General features: G+C 42.9%; 1 protein-coding gene across 2 annotated transcripts in view; it reads right to left on the bottom strand.

Moving 5' to 3' along the window:
* STYK1 (serine/threonine/tyrosine kinase 1) overlaps nt 1-22,948 on the bottom strand; it is a 52,748-nt gene that overhangs the window by 8,953 nt on the left and 20,847 nt on the right. The window contains exons 2-7 of one of the 2 annotated variants that reach the window (XM_069581296.1): nt 12,924-13,025; nt 11,655-11,773; nt 10,852-10,983; nt 7,998-8,264; nt 3,694-3,875; nt 3,071-3,154 (exon numbers count right to left, since the gene is read on the bottom strand). In XM_069581296.1, coding sequence (XP_069437397.1) covers nt 3,071-3,154; nt 3,694-3,875; nt 7,998-8,264; nt 10,852-10,983; nt 11,655-11,773; nt 12,924-13,000 — 861 coding nt within the window. In that variant the 5' untranslated portion in view covers nt 13,001-13,025. The remainder of the gene's footprint in view (nt 1-3,070; nt 3,155-3,693; nt 3,876-7,997; nt 8,265-10,851; nt 10,984-11,654; nt 11,774-12,923; nt 13,026-22,948) is intronic. The other variant, XM_069581297.1, reaches the window with a different exon arrangement.

Here is a 22,948-nt window from a genome sequence, read left to right as displayed (position 1 = left end):
ACTTGCATCACTGTGATCCATTTGTTACAACTGATGAACCTATGTGCTCAGTTGCTTAGTTGTGACTCTTTGCAACTCCATGGACTGTAGCCCACCAGGCTCCTCTGTCCATGGGATTTCCCAGACAAGAATACTGGAGTGGTTTGCCATTTCCTCCTCCAGGAGATCTTCCTGATACAGGTATCAAACCCAAGCCTCTTCTTGCATCTTCTGCATTGGCAGGCAGATTCTTTATGACTGTTCCATTTGGGAAGCCCTATGTGCTTAGTCGCTCAGTTGGGTCCGACTCTTTTTGATTCCGTGGACGGTAGCCCTCCAGGCTCCTCTGTCCATGGGGTTCTCCAGGCAAGGATACTGGAGTGGGTTGCCATGCCCTTCTCCAGGGGATCTTCCCAACTCAGGAATCAAACCAGGGTCTCCTGCATTGCAGGCAGATTGCTTACCAGCTGAGCTACCAAGGAAGCCCTATACAGGTACACTGTTTTCAGCTGGAGTCCAGAGCTTACAAAAGGGTGCACTTTTTGTGTTTACATCCTCTGGGTCTGACATTGATCCATACATTTTTGATACATTGATATACCCTTTTTATTTCTGAAGACAAATTTATTAGTAAATATACTAGCTTTGCTTTAAACACACAAATCAAGAATAGCAAACTGAGCAAATGAGCCAAATAATATTCATACTGGGTTTGGAAAATAAAATCTCATATTCTGAATCCAGCCCTGGCCTGATTTCACATTTTTCTGAAACACTGGGCTGGAGGAAGCACAAGCTGGAATCAAGATTGCTGGGAGAAATATCAATAACCTCAGATATGCAGATGACACCACCCTTATGGCAGAAAGTGAAGAAGAACTAAAAAGCCTCTTGATGAAAGTGAAAGAGGAGAGTAAAAAAGTTGGCTTAGAGCTCAACATTCAGAAAACTAAGATCATGGCATCTGGTCCCATCACTTCATGGCAAATAGATGGGGAAACAGTGGAAACAATGGCTGACTATTTTTCTGGGCTCCAAAATCACTGCAGATGGTGATTGCAGCCATGAAATTAAAAGATGCTTACTCCTTAGAAGGAAAGTTATGACCATCGTAGACAGCATATTCAAAAACAGAGAAGTTACTTTGCCAACAAAGATCCATCTGGCCAAGGCTATGGTTTTTCCAGTGGTCATTTATGGATGTGAGAGTTGGACTATAAAGAAAGCTGAGCACCGAAGAATTGATGCTTTTGAACTTGGTGTTGGAGAAGGCTCTTGAGAGTCCCTTGGACTGCAAGGAGATCCAACCAGTCCATTCTAAAGGAGGTCAGTACTGGGTGTTCTTTGGAAGGACTGATGCTGAAGCTGAAACTCCAATACTTTGGTCACCTGATGTGAAGAGCCAACTCATTGTAAAAGACTCTGATGCTGGGAAAGATTGAAGGTGAAAGGAGAAGAGGGCAGCAGAGGATGAGACAGTTAGATAGCATCACCGACTCAATGGACATGAATCTGAGCAAGCTCTGGGAGATAGTAAAGCATGGGGAAGCCTGGCATGTTGCAGGCCATGGGGCTACAAAGAGTCAGATACAACTTAGTGACTGCACAACGACAATGCATAGCAAAACTGTCACAATAGTACATTTATATACAATTTTACATCATCTCATTTTGTCCCTAAAGTAACTAGATGGGGTAAGTTAGGGAAGTAGCTTTCCGATAAATTAAATGATTACAACAAGGCCACATAGATATTAAGTGACCAGAGCCAGGTATTCTAATTCATAGAAATATTACAAATTCTACTAATACTTTTTAGTCCAGAAGTAAAAACCCACTCCAGTATTCTTGACTGGAAAATCCCATGAACAGGGGATCCTGAAGGGCTGCAGTCCATGGGGGTCACAAAGTTGGACATGACTGAGGTACTGAGCATACACGCAAATCAGAACTACCTGAAAGCTTTATAAACTCATAAGGTTTTAACTCTGGATTTACTTAACCAAAATATAGGAAGAGGAGCCTGGTAATCCATATTTTTAAGAAGTATCAAAATTATTCCAGCACAGCCAAGAAGGTGTTTGAGAACCACTGTACCTGGATGACATTGATAAGACATGTGGGATCCTAGTTCCCTGGCTAGGGATTAAACTCGTGCCCCTTGCATCAGAAGTGCAGAGTCAACCACCGGACCACTAGGGAAGCCCTTATTTAGGTTAGTTTAAAATAAAGAAATGATCTCATTTTCACCCTTCTTATTCCTCCTCTTCCACTTGTTCTTTGTTCCTTTTCAAGTATATTGCAATTCCTGTCACGTTCAGTATTACAGCAAGTCTCCTGCCTAACACATTCTGAGCTAGTATTTCTTATTCTTCAGGTATAAATTATAAACATCCTTCTGGCTCTGTAGCCTTTCACCCATTTGTTTTCTCTTCCCGAATCTTCTACTGATTCATCTTTTCCTCTTTTACATCTGGTAATAGTATATATAGGGAAGGATGAGAAGGGGGCAGCAGAGGGTGGGGTGACTAGATAGCATCACCAACTCAATAGACATGAATTTGAGCAAACTCTGGGACATAGTGGAAGACAGAGGAGCCTGGCCGGCTACAGTCCATACAGCTGCAAACAGTCAGACATGACTGAGTGAACAACATGTGGACATATAGCTCTTGGCCCTGGTGCTTTTACCTTTAAGACTGAGAAACCTTTCAAAACCCTTCTTGGGACTACCCTGGTGGTCCAGTAGTTAAGATTCTGTGCTTCCCAGGGCACAGGTTTGATCCCTGGTTGGGGAACTAAGATCCTGCATGCCTCATGGTGTGTCCAAAATAAAAATTATATTTTAATAAACAATAAAAGAAATAAAACCCTTCCTGTTTCTTCTAGAAACCCTAAATCGACCACTTTCTACCTAGAATGACAAATCCTGAATTATATTATCTAAATAGAGTTTCTGCCCCCTAACTTCCATCAGATTTTGTTTATAATATATACCCCATTTCAGAACATAAATATAACAAATATGACATTAAATACCAGGCTAACAACAAAGATCACTGCCATCTGTTGCCACTTCTCCAAGCCTTACCAAAGCCAAAAGGACCTGCTTCCCAATGTGATATATTTGTTTCTCTGTGAGGTCATAAGGAAGACCATCCATGGTCATCACATCCTAAAGAGATAAAGAAAAAGGCTTTACATCAAAATGACATGAACAGATCTAAAGGGAAAAATAGGGAAAGAAATATTCTTAAATGTAGTTACTGAAGCTAAGGCAAAGACACAAAAATATAAGGACTTGGGAATTCCTTTGGCAATCCACTGGTTAGGAACCCACACTTTTACTGCAAAGGGCCTGGGTTTGATCCCTTGTCGGGGAAGTTAGCTCCCACCAACCACATGGCACGGCCAAAAATAAATATATAAAAATTTAAAAACTAAAAAATGTACGAAAGCTAAAAGATTCAAGAAGAGATAGTATGAGAGATTCCCAGGTATGCAGAGGAGTGCCATGATTTACTGGACCAGCAAGACAATAAAGAATGTAGGTGAATAGCAGAATGAAGGAAGAACAGAATTTGTCAGGCTAATTGGTATGTGCACAGCTATCAACCAGGTCAAGCCTTTCTTCCTAGTCAGGCTAATTGGTATGTGCACAGCTAATTAAACAGGTCAAACCTTTCTTGCTAACACCTCTGCCCCACCACTCACCCGGCGACAGGTCCAGAGAAAGCTGAGCAGGTCTCCCTGGGCCACATCCTCCAGTACCATGTAGAGCGGCAGCCTGTCTGTGCAACAGCCTTCCAGATGTACCAGGTTTTTGTGCTTCCCCAAGAATTGATAGAATTGGATTCGTCCTAAGAAATCCTGCACCTCTTGAAGCCCAGTTGGTTCTGTGGAAGACAGAAGAACCATGGGGAAGGAGCAGTCAGAGTGCCAATAAAGTGGGGAGTATGAGGCAGGAAGCAACCTCAAAGATGGTAAATTTCAAGGCCTCAAAGGCGAATGAGCGTACACCAAGAGTAAACAGAAAGGGGATCAATTAGATGATCTTCGATGTCACTGTTCTTTTATCAAAGGTAACATAGAACCACAGTTCTTCAGAACTAGTTAGACTTTCCTCTGCCTAATAGACGACTGTTCTGCTTACATTAAACTATTATCACACATACTATTTTCTTCTTGTTTAGTCACTAAGTTATGTCTGATTCTTTTGGGACCTCATAGACTGTAGTCAACCAACCTCCTCTGTCTATGGAATTCTGCAGGCAAAAATACTGGAATGGGTTGCCATTTCATTCTCCAGGGGATCTTCCTGACCTAGGGATCGAACCTGTTTCTCCTGCATTGCAGATGGATTCCTTACTGCTGAGCTACATGGAAGCCCCTGACTATAACATCAGCTAAGTTGCTCAGTCATGTCCGACTCTGCGACCCATGAATCACAGCATGCCAGGCCTCCCCTCTGACTATAACATCAGCTAAGTTGCTCAGTCATGTCCGACTCTGTGACCCATGAATCACAGCATGCCAGGCCTCCCTGTCCATCAGCAGCTCCCAGAGTTCACTCAAACTCACGTCCATCGAGTCGGTGATGCCATCCAGCCATCTCATCCTCTGTCATCCCCTTCTCCTCCTGCCCCCAATCCCTCCCAGCATCAGGGTCTTTTCCAATGAGTCAACTCTTTGCATGAGGGGCCAAAGTACTGGAGTTTCAGCTTCAGCATTAGTCCTTCCAATGAACACCCAGGACTAATCTCCTTTAGGAAGGACTGCTTGGATCTCCTTGCAGTCCAAGGGACTCTCAAGAGTCTTCTCCAACACCAAGTTCAAAACCATCAATTCTTTGGCACTCAGCTTTATTCACAGTCCAACTCTCACATCCATACATGACCACTGGAAAAACCATAGCCTTGACTAGACGGACCTTTGTTGGCAAAGTAATGTCTCTGCTTTTGAATATGCTATCTAGGTTGGTCATAACTTTCCTTTCAAGGAGTAAGCGTCTTTTAATTTCATGGCTGCAGTCACCATCTGCAGTGATTTTGGAGCCCAGAAAAATAAGGTTTGACACTATTTCCACTGTTTCCCCATCTATTTGCCATGAAGTGATGGGACCGGATGCCATGATCTTCGTTTTCTGAATGTTGAGCTTTAAGCCAACTTTTTCAGTCTCCTCTTTCACTTTCATCAAGAGGCTTTTTAGCTCCTCTTCACTTTCTGCCATAAGGGTGGTGTCATCTGCATATCTGAGGTTATTGATATTTCTCCTGGCAATCTTGATTCCAGCTTGTGCTTCCTCCAGCCCAGCGTTTCTCATGATATACTCTTCATAGAAGTTAAATAAGCAGGGTGACAATATACAGCTTTGACGTACTCCTTTTCCTATTTGGAACCAGTCTGTTGTTCCATGTCCAGTTCTAACTGTTGCTTCCTGACCTGCATATAGGTCTCTCAGGAGGCAGGATAGGTGGTCTGGTATTCCCATCTCTTTCAGAATTTTCCACAGTTTATTGTGATCCACACAGTCAAAGGCTTTGGCATAGTCAATAAAGCAGAAATAGATGTTTTTCTGGAACTCTCTTGTTTTTTCAATGATCCAATGGATGTTGGCAATTTGATCCCTGGTTCCTCTGCCTTTTCTATTCCAGCTTGAACATCTGGAAGTTCACAGTTCACGTACTACTGAATCCTGGCTTGGAGAATTTTGAACATTACTTTACTAGCATGTGAGATGAGTACAATTGTGCGGTAGTTTGAGCATTCTTTGGCATTGCCTTTCTTTGGGATTGGAATGAAAACTGACCTTTTCCAGTCCTGTGGCCACTGCTGAATTTTCCAAATTTGCTGGCATATTGAGTGCAGCACTTTCACAGCATCATCTTTCAGGATTTGAAAGAGCTCAACTGGAATTCCATCATCTCCTCTAGCTTTGTTCATAGTGATGCTTTCTAAGGCCCGCTTGACTTCACATTCCAGGAAGTCTGGCTCTAGGTGAGTGATCACACCATCATGATTATCTTGGTATGAAGTTCTTTTTTGTTCAGTTCTTCTGTGTATTTTTGCCACCTCTATTTAGTATCTTCTGCTTCTGTTAGGTCCATACCATTTCTGTCCTTTATTGAGCCCATCTTTGCATGAAATGTTCCCTTGCTATCTCTAATTTTCTTGAAGAGAACTCTACTCTTTCCCATTCTGTTCTTTTCCTCTATTTCTTTGCATTGATCACTGAGGAAGGCTTTCTTATCTCTCCTTGCTATTGTTTGGAACTCTGCATTCAGATGTTTTTATCTTTCCTTTTCTCCTTTGCTTTTCGCTTCTCTCCTTTTCACAGCTATTTTTAAGGCCTCCCTAGACAGCCACTTTGCTTTTTTGCATTTCTTTTCCATGGGGATGGTCTTGATCCCTGTCTCCTGTACAATGTCAGGAACCTCAGTCCATAGTTCATCTGGCACTCTATCAGATCTAGTTCCTTCAATCTATTTCTCACTTCCACTGTATAATCATAGGGATTTGATTTAGGTCATACCTGAATGGTCTAGTGGTTTTCCCCAGTTTCTTCAATTTAAGTCTGAATTTGGCAATAAGGAGTTCATGATCTGAGCCACAGTCAGCTCCTCGTCTTGTTTTTGCTGACTGTATAGAGTTTCTCCATCTTTGGCTACAAAGAATATAATCAATCTGATTTCAATATTGACCATCTGGTGATGTCCATGTGTAGAGTCTTCTCTTGTGTTGTTGGAAGAGGCTTTTTTCTATGACCAGTGTGTTCTCTTGGGAAAACTCTATTATCCTTTGCCCTGCTTTGTTTTGTACTCCAAGGCCAAACTTCCCTGTTACTTCAGGTGTCTCTTGACTTCCTACTTTTGTATTCCAGTCCCCTATGATAAAAGGGACATCTTTTTTAGGTGTTAGTTCTAAAAGGTCTTGTAGGTCTTCATAGAACCGTTCAGCTTCAGCTTCTTCAGTGTTACTGTTGGGCTTGGATTACCGTAATATTGAATGGTTTGCCTTGGAAATGAACAGAGGTCATTCTGTCATTTTTGAGATTGCACCAGGTACTGCATTTCGGACTCTTTTGTTGACCATGATGGCTACTCCATTTCTTCTAAGGGATTCCTGCCCGCAGTAGTAGATATAATGGTCATCTGCATTAAATTCACCCATTCCAGTCTGTCTAGTTTATGACTGTAACCCAAATATTAATATTTTGTTGAAGGAATAGAAAACTAATGGTTGATATATATATATATATAGGTTCAAATTTCATATTCTCATTTGATGCGTAAAGAATGACTTTCTGACAGAGCTTTACAGATTTGAAGTATAAGGAATCCAGGATGGTGAGCAGGTTACAAATATATGTGACTATTATACAGATTAAGCTGAGGTGACAATCTTCTCCCAGACCTCAATATTCTAACCCCAAAAAAGATCTGTATTCCGCTGCTTTCTTAAAGCACTCTGCTTCTGTTTTGTTTGCTTGTTTTCTTTTGTTTGCTGGAGAAATTTTTTATTGTTCCTTCTGCTTTTAATTACATTCAATAAAAATAGCAATGATAAAAAATGGTATCACACCTTAAAGTATTATCACTTCTAGACCTTTTGATTATGATTCTTGCTAATCCTATCTTTGTTCTGTTTTATGTATCCATCATTACTGGTCCACATCATGAGTATCAGTCCAAAAGAAAATGAAGTATCTGGAAAATAAATCAAATAGTCAAGAAAAATGAAGAAACAACCTCAAAATCCTCATCCAAGAAATATTCAATAGGCAAAAAGTTAGTTTTAACAGCTTTGATAGGCAAGGTTAAGCTAGGGAAAAACCCAAAGAAGAACTTTTCTGTTCTTGAATTTTTACTTTCTATTCCCTTCTTATGGTAGGCCAGCTGTGGTCACAACTATCTGCTGATTAACATCCTAATGTCTGAAAATCCTGTTAGCATTCCCTGTTGAGGGTTCACAGTAAAAATGTTAAAAGAGGAAAAGAAGTGCAATACTCCTCCTTTTACCTTTTAAAGTCTTGAGGACCACACTCTTGGGCTTCGCAGGGCTCCCAGTGTGTATCGTGGTGCGATAGATGGCCCCATAGCTACCACTGTGGATTTGCTCCAGAGCTTCAGAGAGTTGCTCCCGGGGCACCTGCAGCTTAGCCAGGACTTTTGCAGAGGTTCGCAGAAGGCTTTCCACCGAGGTCTCCTCAAGTGGTACAAACACAGTTCCCCCAGGTCCTGCTGCTTCCTGGCTTAGGTTCCCAGATGGAGGCACGTGGGCAACACCTAAAACAAAGAGGTGACACCAAACAGCTTTTTCCTGGCCCCAGGGACTCCAGGAAATCAGAACCTCAAACAAACCAGCAAGAAGTCCCTTCAGAAATGGTCTCTCTTGGGTCAATGTGAGGTACCTTCAGGTGCTTCTCAATGAACCAGCATCAACACAAACCTCGTAGAACATATGCCATAATCCCATTACTTCTAAGGCAACTCAAGATGGACCTCTGAAAACTGGTAAAGACATTTCTGTTCAGTCTTTCTCAGAATTCCAGTTCAGTATGAGTAGAGTCTAGAGACAATTCAAAAAGCTACTGAATACATCTTCAAACCACGGACACCTAAAAGTGGTGATAACAGAGAGGGGAACTATCATTTCAGTCAATACAGTGACTTTCAAGGGTGAAACAGAGGTATGGATAAGTACTCAACTCTAAGCTAAAGTTATTCCTCTTCCCTCAAGTTGTCCCCAAAATCAAATTATTCCACATTTCCCAGAGTCTCAATCAAGAAAGTCTTAGATTTCCCTGGCAGTCCAGTGGTTACGGGCTTCACTTGTAGCTCAGTCGGTAAAGAATCTGCCTGCAATGCAGGAGACCTGGGTTAGATTCCTGGGTGGGGAAGATCCCCTGGAGAAGGAAATGGCAACCCACTCCAGTATTCTTGCCTGGAAAATCCCATGGACAGAGGAGCCTGATAGGCTACATACAGTCCATGGAGCTGCAAAGAGTGGGACACGAGTTAGCGACTAAACAACAACAACATTGAAATCAGTGAGCCTGGAACCAAGTGAGATAATAAGAGGGTTATAGGAGATGAGGCCAGAGAGGACTCTGATCATGTTAGGCCACTGAAAGAATTTAATCTATTTTTCATTCTAAGATGAGATGCTACTGGAGGTTTCATGCAGAGAATTAACAGGGCTCACTTAGGCCTTAAAAGAATCATTCCACTGCTCTGAGGAGAACAGACCGTGAAAGCATACAGGCAGAAGCAGGGAAACTAGATAACGGTGTATTACAATTTTTTATGAGAGGTGAGGGTGACTTGAGTCTATTTTGAAAGTTCAGTTAAACAGGATTTGCTAATAGATTGGATACAGAATGTGAGAGAAAGAGGAGGCAAAGACATGTTCAGATTTCATTTAGACTTCATTTTACATTGAACACATAGCGAGCTGGGCTTGCCATTTATTATGACAGGGAAGACTATGATGAGGAAATTGTGAGGGAATTTCAGGACTTCTGTTTTACATATGCTATATATTTTAACTGTGGTGCTGGAGAAGACTCTTGAGAGTCCCTTGGACTGCAAGGAGATCAAATCAATTAATCCTAAAGGAAATCAATCCTGAATATTCATTGGAAGGACTGTTGCTGAAGCTGAAGCTCCAATTCTTTGGCCACTTGATACGAACAGCCGACTCATTGGAAAAGACCCTGATGCTGGGAAAGATTAAATGCAAAAGGAGAAGGGGTTGACAGAGGATGAGATGGTTAGATAGCATCACCAACTTAATGGACATAAACTTGAGCAGACTTGGGGAGACAGGAGAGGACCGGGAAGCCTGGTGTGCTGCAGTCCATGGGTCACAAAAAGTTGGACACGACTTAAGTGACTCAACAACAACAACAACAACAAATAAGAAAATTAGGATACAATTTAGAGAAGGAGAAGGGATCCACCACTCTAGAGATTCATATTGCTGTCAGGATTTTTTTCCCTTCTTTTTTCTCTGAGTTTTCCATTCAAGCTGACTCTCTTTCATCATATGCTCAGTGATATTCCAGAATAGCATGTTATCATCTCTTACCTCATGCTTTAAAGACTATTATGGGACTTCCCTGGTGGTCCAGTGTTTAAGAATTTGCCTACCAATGGAGGGGATATGGGTTCAGTCCCTGATCCAGGAAAATTCCACGTGTCACAGGGCAACTAAGCCCGTGCACCACAACTTCTGAGCCTGAGTGCCCTACAGCCCATGTTCCACAACAAGAGAAGCCACCAGAGTAAGTCCATGCACCACGACGAAGGGTAATCCTTGCTGGCTAAAACTAGAGAAAGCCAGGAGCAGCAGTGAAGACCAGAACAATCGTAAATAAATTTTTTAAAATCATCAAGGAAAAGAAAAACTATTATTAAGGCTACTCCTTTACATCAGAAATTCCAGAAGCACAAAATAGAGGTGGAATGTATTATAGAGTAAAATGTCATCCTTTGAAGCTCATTACAAACCCTTTGGCTTTATCCCCAGGCTTCCTCCCCAGTCCTTAGACACTCACATGGCCAAAGATTTAATGGTGCAATAGGACAAAGAAAACAGAAAGAGGTTACATGAGGCTTCTCTTGCCTTCTCTTCTTTCAGCTAACAAGAAATTCTGAAATTTCTTGTTATATGAGTATAAGAAGTTCATATATTGACGTTCAACTCATGACATTCCTAAGAAAGGATCGCCTGCTGCTCTCAACTCCACAGGAGGGGACCCATACCCTCTATCTCATCAGAGTCCTTGAGATTTGAGCTCACTGAAGCTTGGGTCTTTTTCCTACCATCTCCATCTTTCCCAAGTCACTGCCCAGCCTGTTTGAATCTTACCTCGAGGTCCTGGAGACTGTTGGGCTCTCTGTCCTTTGATAAAAAGCCACAGGATGACGCCAAGCAGGATGAAGAAGGTACCAACTAGGAGGGTTGGGATGATGATGATTTCATACTGCTGTTCCCGGATAACTAGGTAGGAGATCAAGCAAGAAGAGATTGAAGAAGCCCCCTAACTGGACTCCCCCTCTCCTGAGTCTTCAGCTCACCATATGTGACATGATTATCTCTTCTTTCTGATTCCTCTACCGTAATTAAGATCAGCTCCCTGATCTGAATCCCTATGCCCCTGTTTCTCAGCCCAGCAAGTATACCCTGTGCCTCCTCTCTCATTTTTCCTGCTGAAATGAAAATGCAGTACATTTTTATCTCTGATTGCCACTCTCCCCCACCCTGCCCACCTCCTTCAAAGAAAATGCTCCCTAGCACCAATTCCTTTCTCACCACTCTCTTCATTTTATTAGAAATCAAATGATCTTTCTTCCAGAATCTCTTCAGATCTTGTGCATGCAGGCTAAGTCACTTTAGTTGTGTCTGCCTCTGTGCCACCCTATGGACTGTAGCCCACCAGGCTCCTCTGTCCATGGGATTTTCCAGGCAAGAATACTGGAGTGGGTTTGTCATGCCCTTCTCAAGGGAATCTTCCCAACTCCGGGATCAAACCTGTGTCCCTCAGGTCTCCTGCCTTGGCAGGTGGATTGTTTACCTCTAGCGCCACCTGGGAAGCCTTGTTCTGAAGCCCTCTTCAGATGTTAATCTCCATCAAAAATCAGAGGGCGGATCTCTGTATCACTTGTACTTACTACACAACTTGTCACTGAGACTGCATTCCAACAGCATCCGCATCACGCCCCTCTCATTTCCCATCACAACGCAGTGGTCCACTCCGGCGCTTGACCCCTTGAGGATGCACAGGGCACCACTGAGAATGATTCCCAAGGATTGAGTTGTTTTGACAAAAATAAAATGGAGCACACACAGAACTTTAAAACACCTCTCCAGATCACTGGTTATTAAGTATCGGGCCACCTGGAACTCTCTGAGCCACCAATTCATCTCTGTCTATCTATCTGATATTCAAACGGGAAGAAATTGTTTCTTCCTGCCGTTTTCATTTTATACAGCTAATCCAGCCTTGATCTGGTCTGATCCGTTCGTGCCATTGTTTCTCAAATTATTTTAAAGCCTCCCCTCCTGCCCTAGTCTCCCGCTCTGATGATCAAGTTCACAAACGATGTAAAATTGTGGTTCATGGGAACAGATATGGGAAAGATTTATTTCCCTAGCAGTCCTTAAGCAGGTCTAATTTTCTTTTTCTGTGTATCTCCTAATTTTTTAAACAAAACACTTAATTTCATTTTACACAAACCTAATTCAGACCATGAACAAATAGTTGGTGGATTTCAAGAGAGATGAGTTATACACTTGCTTTCCTTCTCTGACATACCCCTCCACTGCATTCTCACTACTAATGAGCAGATAGCAGCTGTGAATAAAACTATTTAGCTTTGCAGCTCTTGAAGCTTCCTCTGTTCTTCATATAAATATAGACACAGACACTCATTCTTACCAGGGTATGGGTTAAAGAAAGTGTCAGCGCTAAGCTCTCTTCTCTCTCTCTCTCTCTTTTTTAAACAAAAAGGAAATATATTCATGATTCAAAAATAAAACTACAAAATGGTATACCATGAAAATCTTTTTTCTACCCCATCTTTCTCCATCTATCCAGTTCCCAATTCCCCTTCAAGGAGACTATAGTTACCAGTTTCTTGTTAACCTGGCCAGAGATTCTTTATATGGTTATACTCTACACAATCAGCATATGCTGTGTTTAGTCGCTTAGTTGTTTCCAACTCTTTGTGACCCCATGGATTGTAGCCTACCAGGCTCCTCTGTTCAAGAAGATTCTCCAGGCAAGAATACTGGAGTGGGTTGCCATGCCCTCCTCCAGGGGATCTTCCCGACCCAGGGATCGAACCCACTTCTCTTACATCTCCTGCATTAGCAGGTGGGTTCTTTACTTCTAGTGCCATCTAGGAAACCCTATCATTGATACTAATAACCACTAATACCTTATTGAGGCAGAGTGTCTCTGTTCTGGAAACACATATGCAAAGAAACCTCCCAGCCAGTTGAATCTTCTTTTCATTCTTCCTGGAGCTCCATGAGTTTGTCTGAGGGAATGAAAATTAAACAATTTCCTTACAACTCAGAAGGCAGACAGGTGTGCGACTGGTTGACAGAAGCCTAAGTCAACAGAGGAGTAGCCAGGAGGAACATCCCAGAGAGAAAAGAAAAGTTTGATTGTCTTATCTGTGGGTTTGCACATAGCGAGGTATCTATGAAGTTAATGAATTATAAGATAGCAAAGTCCCTCTGATCTAGTTTGTGAGGCAAAAAGGCAAGTTGAGAGTTCCCACAATTCCACAAGACCACATGAAAGGGAAAACACTCTGTAAGAAACAGCAAGCCTTGAAAAAGGATAGAGAGAACAAGGTCCTAAAAATAAAACGTTAGCTCAGCCAGGACAATCAAACATAATTTGAAAACGTCATTCTGATTCTTATTTTCCTTTCCACTTACTTCCTTTTCAGTGCATTATCAGAGGTAATTATTTTTATTCAGGGAGCAGCCAGTTAAACGAGTTTGACTCTAGGAAGTCAGTCCTGTGAGTACCTCTCTTACCACGCACAGGAGAAAGAAAGGGGCAGGTGACAGCCAGCTCCAGCTCGTGAGCTCTGCCCAGAAACCAAACTACACACCCACTGACACATACTTGAGCACAAAACATAAAGTCTTGTGTAAGTGTCCCCACATAGAGTTGCTCAGGGTGGAAACCCCCAGTGACAACACATAGCCACGCACACCTATGTCCAAAGACCCAAGTCCATGCTCAAACCCTTTCACTTAGATGTCACACTTATACAGAGCATTCACCTTTGGATGCAACGTGACCTTCTATTTCATTTCCAGAGCAAGGTTCTCATGATCAGTTTTATTTGATCAGCCCTTTGTGGGCTTCCCTGGAGGCTCAAAGGTTAAAGCATCTGCCTGCAATGCGGGAGACCTGGGTTCATTCCCTGGATCAGGAAGATCCCCTGGAGAAGGAAACAGCAACCCACTCCAGTATTCTTGCCTGGAGAATCCCTTGGACAGAGAAGCCTGGCAGGCTATAGTTGATGGGGTCACAAAGAGTTGGACACAACTGAGTGACTTAGTCCAGCACACACAGCACAGAATTCAAAGACACGGCTTAATAACAGGTAGCAATCCGATGAAACTGGACACTGGAGCAAGGAGATAAACTTATATTCTGTTGTTGTTTAGTCGCTAAGTCATGTCTGATTCTTTGAGCCCTCCAGGCTCCTCTTTCCATGGGAATTTCCCAGGCAAGAATACTGGAATGGTTTGCTATTTCCTTCTCCAGAGGATCATCCTCACCCAGGGATTGAACCTGCATCTCCTTCATTGGCAGGCAGATACTTTACCAGTCAGCCATCATGAAAGTCCAATAGGATATATAGAGAAAGATATATATACATATGTATATATGTATACATGTGTATACATATGTATATATGTATACATATATGTATATATGTATATATATATGTATATATGTATATATATTAGATCATGGGAAAGAGCACCTACTTGGATTCCCTTCAGTGACTCCCTTCAGTTACCTTTTACTTAAAGGTCTATCCATTTTGTTGCAACTGGTGGAATTTCATTCTTTTTAATGGTTGAGTAATTATTTTATTGAAGATATATAAGCATGTGTTTCTGCAAATAAAGTACCCTTGTTTCACACGAGACTTGGGTCCCTCGCATCCTTCTTTTCATTGACTCCAGTCCCTAGGTCCTGGTCTGTAAAGACCATAACAAAATAGGAATTGGCTCACAAGGCTATGGAGGCTGAGAAGTCCTACAATCTGCCACCTGCAAGTTGAAAACCAGGAAATCTGAGACCATAATTCAACCTGAAGCTGGAGGCCAGTAAACAGGGGTTACAGGGTCTGAACTCCAGATTCTCCTTATGCCAACATCACATGGTCTTAATCACTGAAGCTTTGTAGTATGTTTTAAAATAATTAAGTTGTGGGGATTCCCTGATGGTCCAGTAGTTAAGACTCAGCATTTTCACTGCTAAGGGTCTGGATTCAATCCCTAGTCGGGAAACTAAGATCCTATAAGCCGCTCAATGTGGCCTCCCCTTGAAAAAATTCAAATTATTAACTGAGTCCTACAGCTTTGTTCTATTTTTGAAGATTGCTCTGGATACTTTCAATCCCTTGTGTTTCTTTTTAAATGAATTTTAGAATCAACCTGACTATCCCTAAAAAAAAAAGGCCATCTGGAATTTTGGCAGAGACTACATTGACTGTATCTATCAACTTGGGAAGATTGTCATCTTAACAATATTAAGTCTTCCTCCTTCCTATGGGATGTCTTTCCATTTATTCTGTTCTTGCTTCATTCCCTTCAATGATATTTTGGAATTTTCAGTGTACCAGTCTCATTTGCTATCAATAGCATTTACAGTTCCGTGGCCTTGAGAGGATAATTAGAATCTGTGTATGACTGGGAGATACCACTGAATGTTCTGTCTCTGAGAAAATCAGTTCTAGAACAGGTTGGACAATACATGCCTTCTAGAGGCTGGCTAGACATGCCATATATAAGATAATAGAAGCCCACTACTGATCTTTCGTATATCTGGATAATTACACCGACTGTAGAGGACCACTTTCTGTGGCTCTCAATGTTAGAACCCAGTTTCTTTCTTTTTTTTGACTGTCCTGAGTTGGTGTAAATCTCTTAGGATGCCATGAATTGATGGGACTAGAGAGGGTATCCAAAGAATCATACCTCTAAATTCCTACCAAAAGGGACTTAAGACCACCTTCCAATGCAGGGGGTGCAGGTTCGTTCCCTGGTCAGAGAGCCGGATCCCATATGCCACAACTAATTTTCCTTGCCACAACTAAAGGTTCCATGTGCCACAACTTGGTGACATTGGTGAAGACCTGGTGAAGCCAAATAAACAAACAAATATTTGTTAAATGAATAAATAAATAGCTTTCCAGATGTTTGTACAATAAGCTCTTTACAATGATTACACTTTGGCCAGAGAAATATATACTATACCAAATAAATGTATCTAATTTTTAAAGAATGTACACCTGGTATACACATATATCTATGAAAGCCTACAGGAAACCTTACCACACAGAGCCTACCAAAGCACTCAGATCATAAAATTCTTATATTCACTTGTAACAATATTTCTCTCTACATCATTTTTGTCTCTGCCATTCTCTCTGAATACTAATATATAAATTCCCTGGTGGTTCAGTGGTAAAGAATCTGCTTGCCAGTGCAAGAGATGCAGTTTCGATCCCAGGGTTGAGAAGACCCCATGAAGAAAGAAACGGCAACCCACTCCAGTATTCTTGCCTGCAGAATCCCATGGACAGAGGAGCCTGGTGGGCTACAGTCCATGGGGCCACAAAGAGTGAGAAACGACTTAGCGACTAAACAATATTCAATGATCACCTGACCGCTTGCCCATTCTGTGTCAAGCTAAGAAGAGGTACAAAACCTCCTGGGATGACCCTTCCTATGGGTCCAATACTAACCCACCTATTAGAAGAATGTTCTAAATCTGTGACCAAACTCTGTCTCCTCAACTATATCTCACTATGATAAAAGAAAAATGTTGGCTACTTCTTCTTCTCTTAATTGGACTGTAAAATCCTTAGGGATATAAAACACTCCTATATGCCTTATGCTTTCATGCCATTGCCTCTGAAATTATTTTTAAAGGCTCCCCTCCCATCCACGACTCCAGCTCCAGGGCTCTAGTAAATGTTGACAGCACCCATCTGAACAACAGTGGTCAGTGGTTTACGGGGGGAAAACTCTACCTCCCCTACAGTCCTTGAAAGTGAAAGTGTTGGTCGCTCAGTCGTGTCCGACTCTTTGTGACCCCATGAACTGTAGCCTGCCACCCTCCACTGTCCATGGGATTCTCCAGGCACGAATACTGTAATAGGTTAAGCTGGTCTAGTTTTCTTTGACTGTTTCTCATTTCTTTTCTAAACAAAACATTTAATTTCATTTTTAATATTTATTTATTTATTTGGCTGCTCCAGGTCTTAGTTGTAGCACTCAGGATCTTTATTTGTGGCATGTGGGATCTAGTTCCCTGACCAGGGATCAAACCTGGACCCCCTGCATTGGGAATGCTGAGTCTTAGCCACTGGACCACCAGGGAAATCCCTAACTTCATTTTTATACAAAGTAATTCAGACAATGAATAAAGAGCTGGAAGACTTCAAGCTCTCTCTTCAGTGCCATGTATTGCTAAATGCAGGGCATTGGAATCAAGGGTCCAGTGAGGCTGTGAAACTGTTAATTCTGATAACTGTATTTGATGACTGGAAAATATGTACATAGCCTACCTACAGTTTATACATACCTATGGTGCCAAATCTCCCAGGCAGGACTCTAATCAAAACAACATTACTGCTTTTGTGGCTATCCTTCCTTGTCTTTTCTCTTTTCATTTACTTCTGAATTTCTATTAGCATATTAAAAAGTGTAGTTTGGGACTTCCTTGGGGGTCCAGTGGTTAAGAATCCACTTCCACCACAGGGACAGGGAAGGGGGGTAGGGAGGGAGCTTCCCTCGTGGCTCAGTGATAAAGCACCTGCTGCCAATGCAGGAGACGCTGGTTTGATCCTATAGGATCTTATGGAGCCTGTCCCCTACAGCCAGGGAGCTGCAACTGCTGAGCCCACACACCTAGAGTCTGTGCTCTGCAACAAGAGAAGCCACCACAACAAGAAAGAAGCCCACACACCGCGGCTAAGGAGTGGCCCCTACTTGCCGCAGCTGGAGAAAAGCCTGCGCAGCACAGACCCAACACAGTCAAAAATACATACATTCCTTAAATTATTTTTTAACAAATAATTGTCTAATGCAGAAGACACCAGTTTGATCCCTGGTCTGCGAACTAAGATCCCATATGCTCTGTGAAATGGCCACATACACACAAAAAATTCCCCCCTTGAAGGGCCAAACTTTCCCTCCAAAGTTTTTCCTTGAAGGGAAAAATTTTCCCTCCTCTAAAGGGAGGAATAGAGCTATGAAGAAGGAGATACAAATAGGGAGAGAATAAGAGTAAAATGGGAAGTGAAATCCACCCCACATGTGTGCAAGACTATAGTCTAGAGACCATAAAAGTTAATAATCACAACTGATATTGAACTTAACATTCATATTAATTCTCCCAACTCATACACACTTATAATCCAAGTACAATGCATATCTGTTTTATTACACGCAGAGAGTTTATTTGCAACAATAACACAACTCTCACTGGTGACATTTCTGTTCAGTTAGTACAGTAATGTCACAGATACAATCAGCAGTTCACTCATGAATGTCCAGAAGAAACTCCTTACGGAAATATATCTATGAATAAAACTTTAAAAATTCAACACATGCTTCTGTACTCTGTCTGCCTACATGTTGTGAGAAATTCCTTAACAGACTGTATGACACTTGGTTCCACCTCATAAGGGGTTAAATCTGTTATGCCAGCCTCACCCTCAAGCTTACCACCCGCATTTCAAAGCAAGTGGATCTGCCAATCACATTCTTTCCATACAGACAAGTGACCTGTGGCCTATAGACAAGTGACTGCACTGAGTTAAGGGTGTTATTAACACTGTAGGCTATGGGGCAGAAGGTGTGTGTGCAGGCTAAGTCACTTCAGTTGTATCAGACTCTGTGAGCTTATGGACTATAGCCCACCCGGCTCCTCTATCCATGGGATTTCCTTGGCAAGAATACTGGAGTGGGTTGCCATGCCCTCCTCCAGACGGTCTTCCCAACCCAGAGACAGAACTCAATCTCTTTTGTCTCTTGCACTGGCAGATGAGTTCTTTACCAATAGCGCCACCTGTGACGGCAAGGGCCAGAAGACAAAAAGATCCAAAGTGAGGAAGATAAAACATATGGAGATGACGCCCTGAGATGGGGACCATCTGCCTTCTGGTTCAGTCGTTCAGCCTTCCCGTCTCTTCCGCATCACCCTCACCCCAAAATAATTCACTTAATAAATAGAGTGACCACGTTAAGTTGACATCAAGACAGAAGAGAACTGCTCAAATCTAGAGGATTCCAGAGCTACTTTATCTTCCTGCTGACTTTAACTGAGCAGTCCTTCCTGTTTTCAGGGCCAATAAGCGTACTGATGGAGTACAAAGGGCATGTATCAGGCTAGGCACTTTCACACTAGGAGGAAACTGAAGTTCGGAGAGATTAAGTTCTGAATTAGCCTGGGTTAAATACCAAAAAAAAAAAAAAAAAAAAAGAGCAAGTAAGTAAACTTCCAAGAAAGGTTCTGTATGTAGTAGTTGTTGTTATTGTTTTCCTTTTGGCCATGCTGCTTGCAGGATCTTAGATTCCAGACCAAGGATGGAACCCACACCCCCTCAGCAGTGAAAGTGCAGAGCCCTAACCACTGGACCACCAGGGAATTCCCCAGGCCCCAACCCTTTACTACAAACCCAGTGTTCTTTAACCTGCTTCATGACACGTATGTCCTTGTCACTCAAGTGGACAAGACACATAGTATCATGAAGGAGTTATGTCAAAATCCAAAGCAATCACGGAAACCACAATGCTAAAACTAAATTTCACCAACAAATACACCCTAAGTTGGAAAGCATGTGTGAGCAGAATCTGCCTCTGTGTTCTTCCCTGTTACCTAGGAGCATGTCTGCATGTCTGTCTTCAGAATGCATTTGGAAAATAACTATAAATCAGAATTTGCTTCCTCGGTCCAAGCCATTTCCCAGGCAAGAGTACTGGAGTGGGTTGTCATTTTCTTCTCTAGGGGATCTTCCCAACCCAGGGAATCAAACCCAGGTCTCTTGCATTGCAGGCAGATTCTTTGCCATCTGAGTCACCAGGGAAGCCCAAATTTGCTTCCAGTACTCACCAAATGATGGAATCCGGGATCACTTGCTTTGTTTGTTCATTTTCCTGGATCTAAGCCCAAGCCTATTTCTATCTTCTGTTTTAGGGAGAAGGACCTGAATTCAGACTTCCATTGTGAGCCCCGGAGGGGTTGGGGTAGGGAGTCAGGAAGGGGCCAGAACCCCGAGGGGACACAGCATACAAATCATTCAAGACTTCAAGACGCCCTGACAGGTATCAGAGAACCTCAGGCTCCATCAGTCTCCTGACGCCCACTCCAGAGAGGATGAATGGACAGAAGAGCTCACTGAGCAGCGGCTCTCTTTAAGCCTCAAGACTTGCACAGATAACCCGCCCCTCTGCCCAGTGATATCTCCTGGTGATGAGGTGGAGAGCAGAGGAGTTACCACCACATCATTCACCCTCCGGTTCTTCTCAGATAGGAAGGATTGTGACTCTTCTCATCTCCACCCTCCTCCTAGAGACCTGGGGCTTGAAATGCCCTTTGAACCATGAAAAAAAAAAAAAGAGGCTCCATCATGCTGCCTGAAAGGCCTGACCACATTCAAACAAATTCTTTTTACAGTAAGACAGAGCATTATCAGCTTTTCTTGCTTCCTTTAAGTCTGGACTTTTCACCTCTTTGGGAATTCCTGAAATACATGTGATATACAGTAGAGATGAGAAGTTCTAAACTTTATCTTGGCTCCTCCTGAAACCTCCCTCCATAGGGGAAGAAATGGAATCCAAGATAGGGAGCCCTGGGACACCTAGGGAAATCAAACAGCATCAAATTTAAAATATCATTCCCAACACGAACACATTTTATGTCCTTTCAAGTGTTATATAAATTCAAGAGGTTTTTATTATAATTATCATTTTACTTACGACATTCCTGATTTCATAACCTTCCATCTACTACATGCAAACCTCAAAAGTCCAAAAATAATATATCTTAAAATATATGCTGGCTATTTTCTCTTCCTGGGATTACTGTTGTTGTTTGGGTGATAAATCACGCCCTGCTCTTTGAGATCCCATGGATTATAGCCCGCCCGGTTCCTCTGTCCATGGGATTCCCGAGGCAAGAATACTGGAGTGGGTTGCCTTTTTTGAGAGGATCTTCCCGTGCCAGGGGTTGAACCAGCATTTTCTGCACTGCAGGCAGATTCTTCAATGCTGCACCCCAAGCACAGAATAAGGGTTACTGATAAGAAAGAAGAGCCAAGAACACACAACCACCGCCTGCTCTCAGCACAGAGCTACCTCTGACCCATCCGTGTTCACTTTTGCCTACCTGATGGACACACCAAAGACGTCTATACCTGCTGCTGCGGGCTTGTTTCACACGCCTGGCTTCCACCACTATCAGTCACACTGCATTTCCAAGGACCAGTCCCCACTTAGCTGTTCACCCTGCTTGGTTTTCCCTTTTAAAAAAGGGGCTCCCGGGTGTCAACTACAAATTGGCACTTACCAAGAGCGCTGCCAGCGACTGAACAACAAGGCATTTGCCGTCTGCCTCTACGGAGACTGAAGCCCACGGTGCTATAGGTGCTGACCTTCACCAACCCCTGAGGGAGTTACGGTGGAGAGAGGCACTCTGTGCTCCAGGGAATCTGGTGGGACAGGTCTTTAGATAGTTGGATGCTTTTAGGAACAGATTTGATGATCTCAATCCTTGCATCTCCTCATATCTAGAAGTGAAGTGAAGTGAAGTCGCTCAGTCGTGTCCTACTCTTTGTGACCCTGTGGACTGTAGCATACCAGGCTCCTCTGTCCATGGGATTCCCCAGGCAAGAATACTGGAGTGGGTTGCCATTTCCTTCTCCAGGGGAACTTCCCGACCCAGGGATCAAACCTGGGCCTCCCTCATTGAAGGCAGACGCTTTAACCTCTGAGCCACCAGGGAAGCCCTCATATCTAGAGAAATACTAAATCCCTTCAGGGTGACATCAGATCCTCATGACTAACAAAAAACCTTTTGCAACAGGAGTGCTTCATGGTATTGAACTCCCCCTTCACCAAAACCTTATATACTTACTTTCTCCCACTGCCGCTTTCGAGCAGTCTCTCAGAGCTATCTGAGATGCTGCCTCCCAGGCTGCAGTCTTCATTTTGCCCCAATAAAACTTAACTCACAGCTCTCAAGTTGTATATCTTTTTTTTTAGTCGACATGGAACTTTAAATATCTTTTGGCAGTTTCCCCCATAAGCAAGGAGATCTGTTTTGTTGTCCTATCTTTCTAGCCCACAGCCCTCTGCAGAGAAAAAAGCAGAAAAAAATGCAGTCTACAAGATTGCAGGAACACACACACACACGTACAGTTTCTCATTCTCTAATAAAGGAGTCCCAGACCCAGGCAGGCACAATCAGGGAGTCAGCTCAGCTGCGTTGTAACCTAAATGCTGTGTCACACAGGGTGTGTCCTCCTAAGGACCCTAGACATAGAAGGGAATTTCAGGGAAACAATAACAAAGGCCTGGCAAGATGAAATAGGCACCTGTGGGAAAACATCACTGTCTCATTCTGCAAGGAAATCCAACCAGTCCATCCTAAAGGAAATCAGTCCTGAATATTCATTGGAAGGACTGATGCTGAAGCTGAAACTCCAGTACTTTGGCCACCTGATGCGAAGAACTGACTCATTGGAAAAGACCCTGATGCTGGGAAAGATTGAAGGTGGCAGGAGAAGGGGACGACAGAGGATGAGATGCTTGGGTGGGGAGCATCAGCACTGACCCTGGTGCTATGATTACAGAGGCAGAGGTTTTGATTTCTAGTTCTGTGTTGGTGACTCACTGAGCATATCGCCTGACCTTGTCATTCCTTCTCATCTTAATTTGGGACCAGGACACCTGTTTCTCTCCTCAGGGCAGTAAAGAATTACAGACAGCAGGAGGAAGTGAATGACACCAGAAAAGGGGCAGGCCAGCTAAGAAGTCCACACACATAGTCTCTCCCCCTCAACTCTCTAATTCCGAAGGCTCGCTTGCAACTGCATCTTGCGACCCACATCACGGTAGCCCTACCAGTTTTCATTTCTGTCCCTACCTCTGCCTGTAATTCCCTATGGGGTAATCAGAAATAGCTACCCCAGTG

Source organism: Ovis canadensis, chromosome 3, assembly GCF_042477335.2.
Source record: "Ovis canadensis isolate MfBH-ARS-UI-01 breed Bighorn chromosome 3, ARS-UI_OviCan_v2, whole genome shotgun sequence".
Taxonomy (NCBI): Eukaryota; Metazoa; Chordata; class Mammalia; order Artiodactyla; family Bovidae; genus Ovis; species Ovis canadensis.
This window is presented reverse-complemented; position numbering and strand designations above follow the sequence as displayed.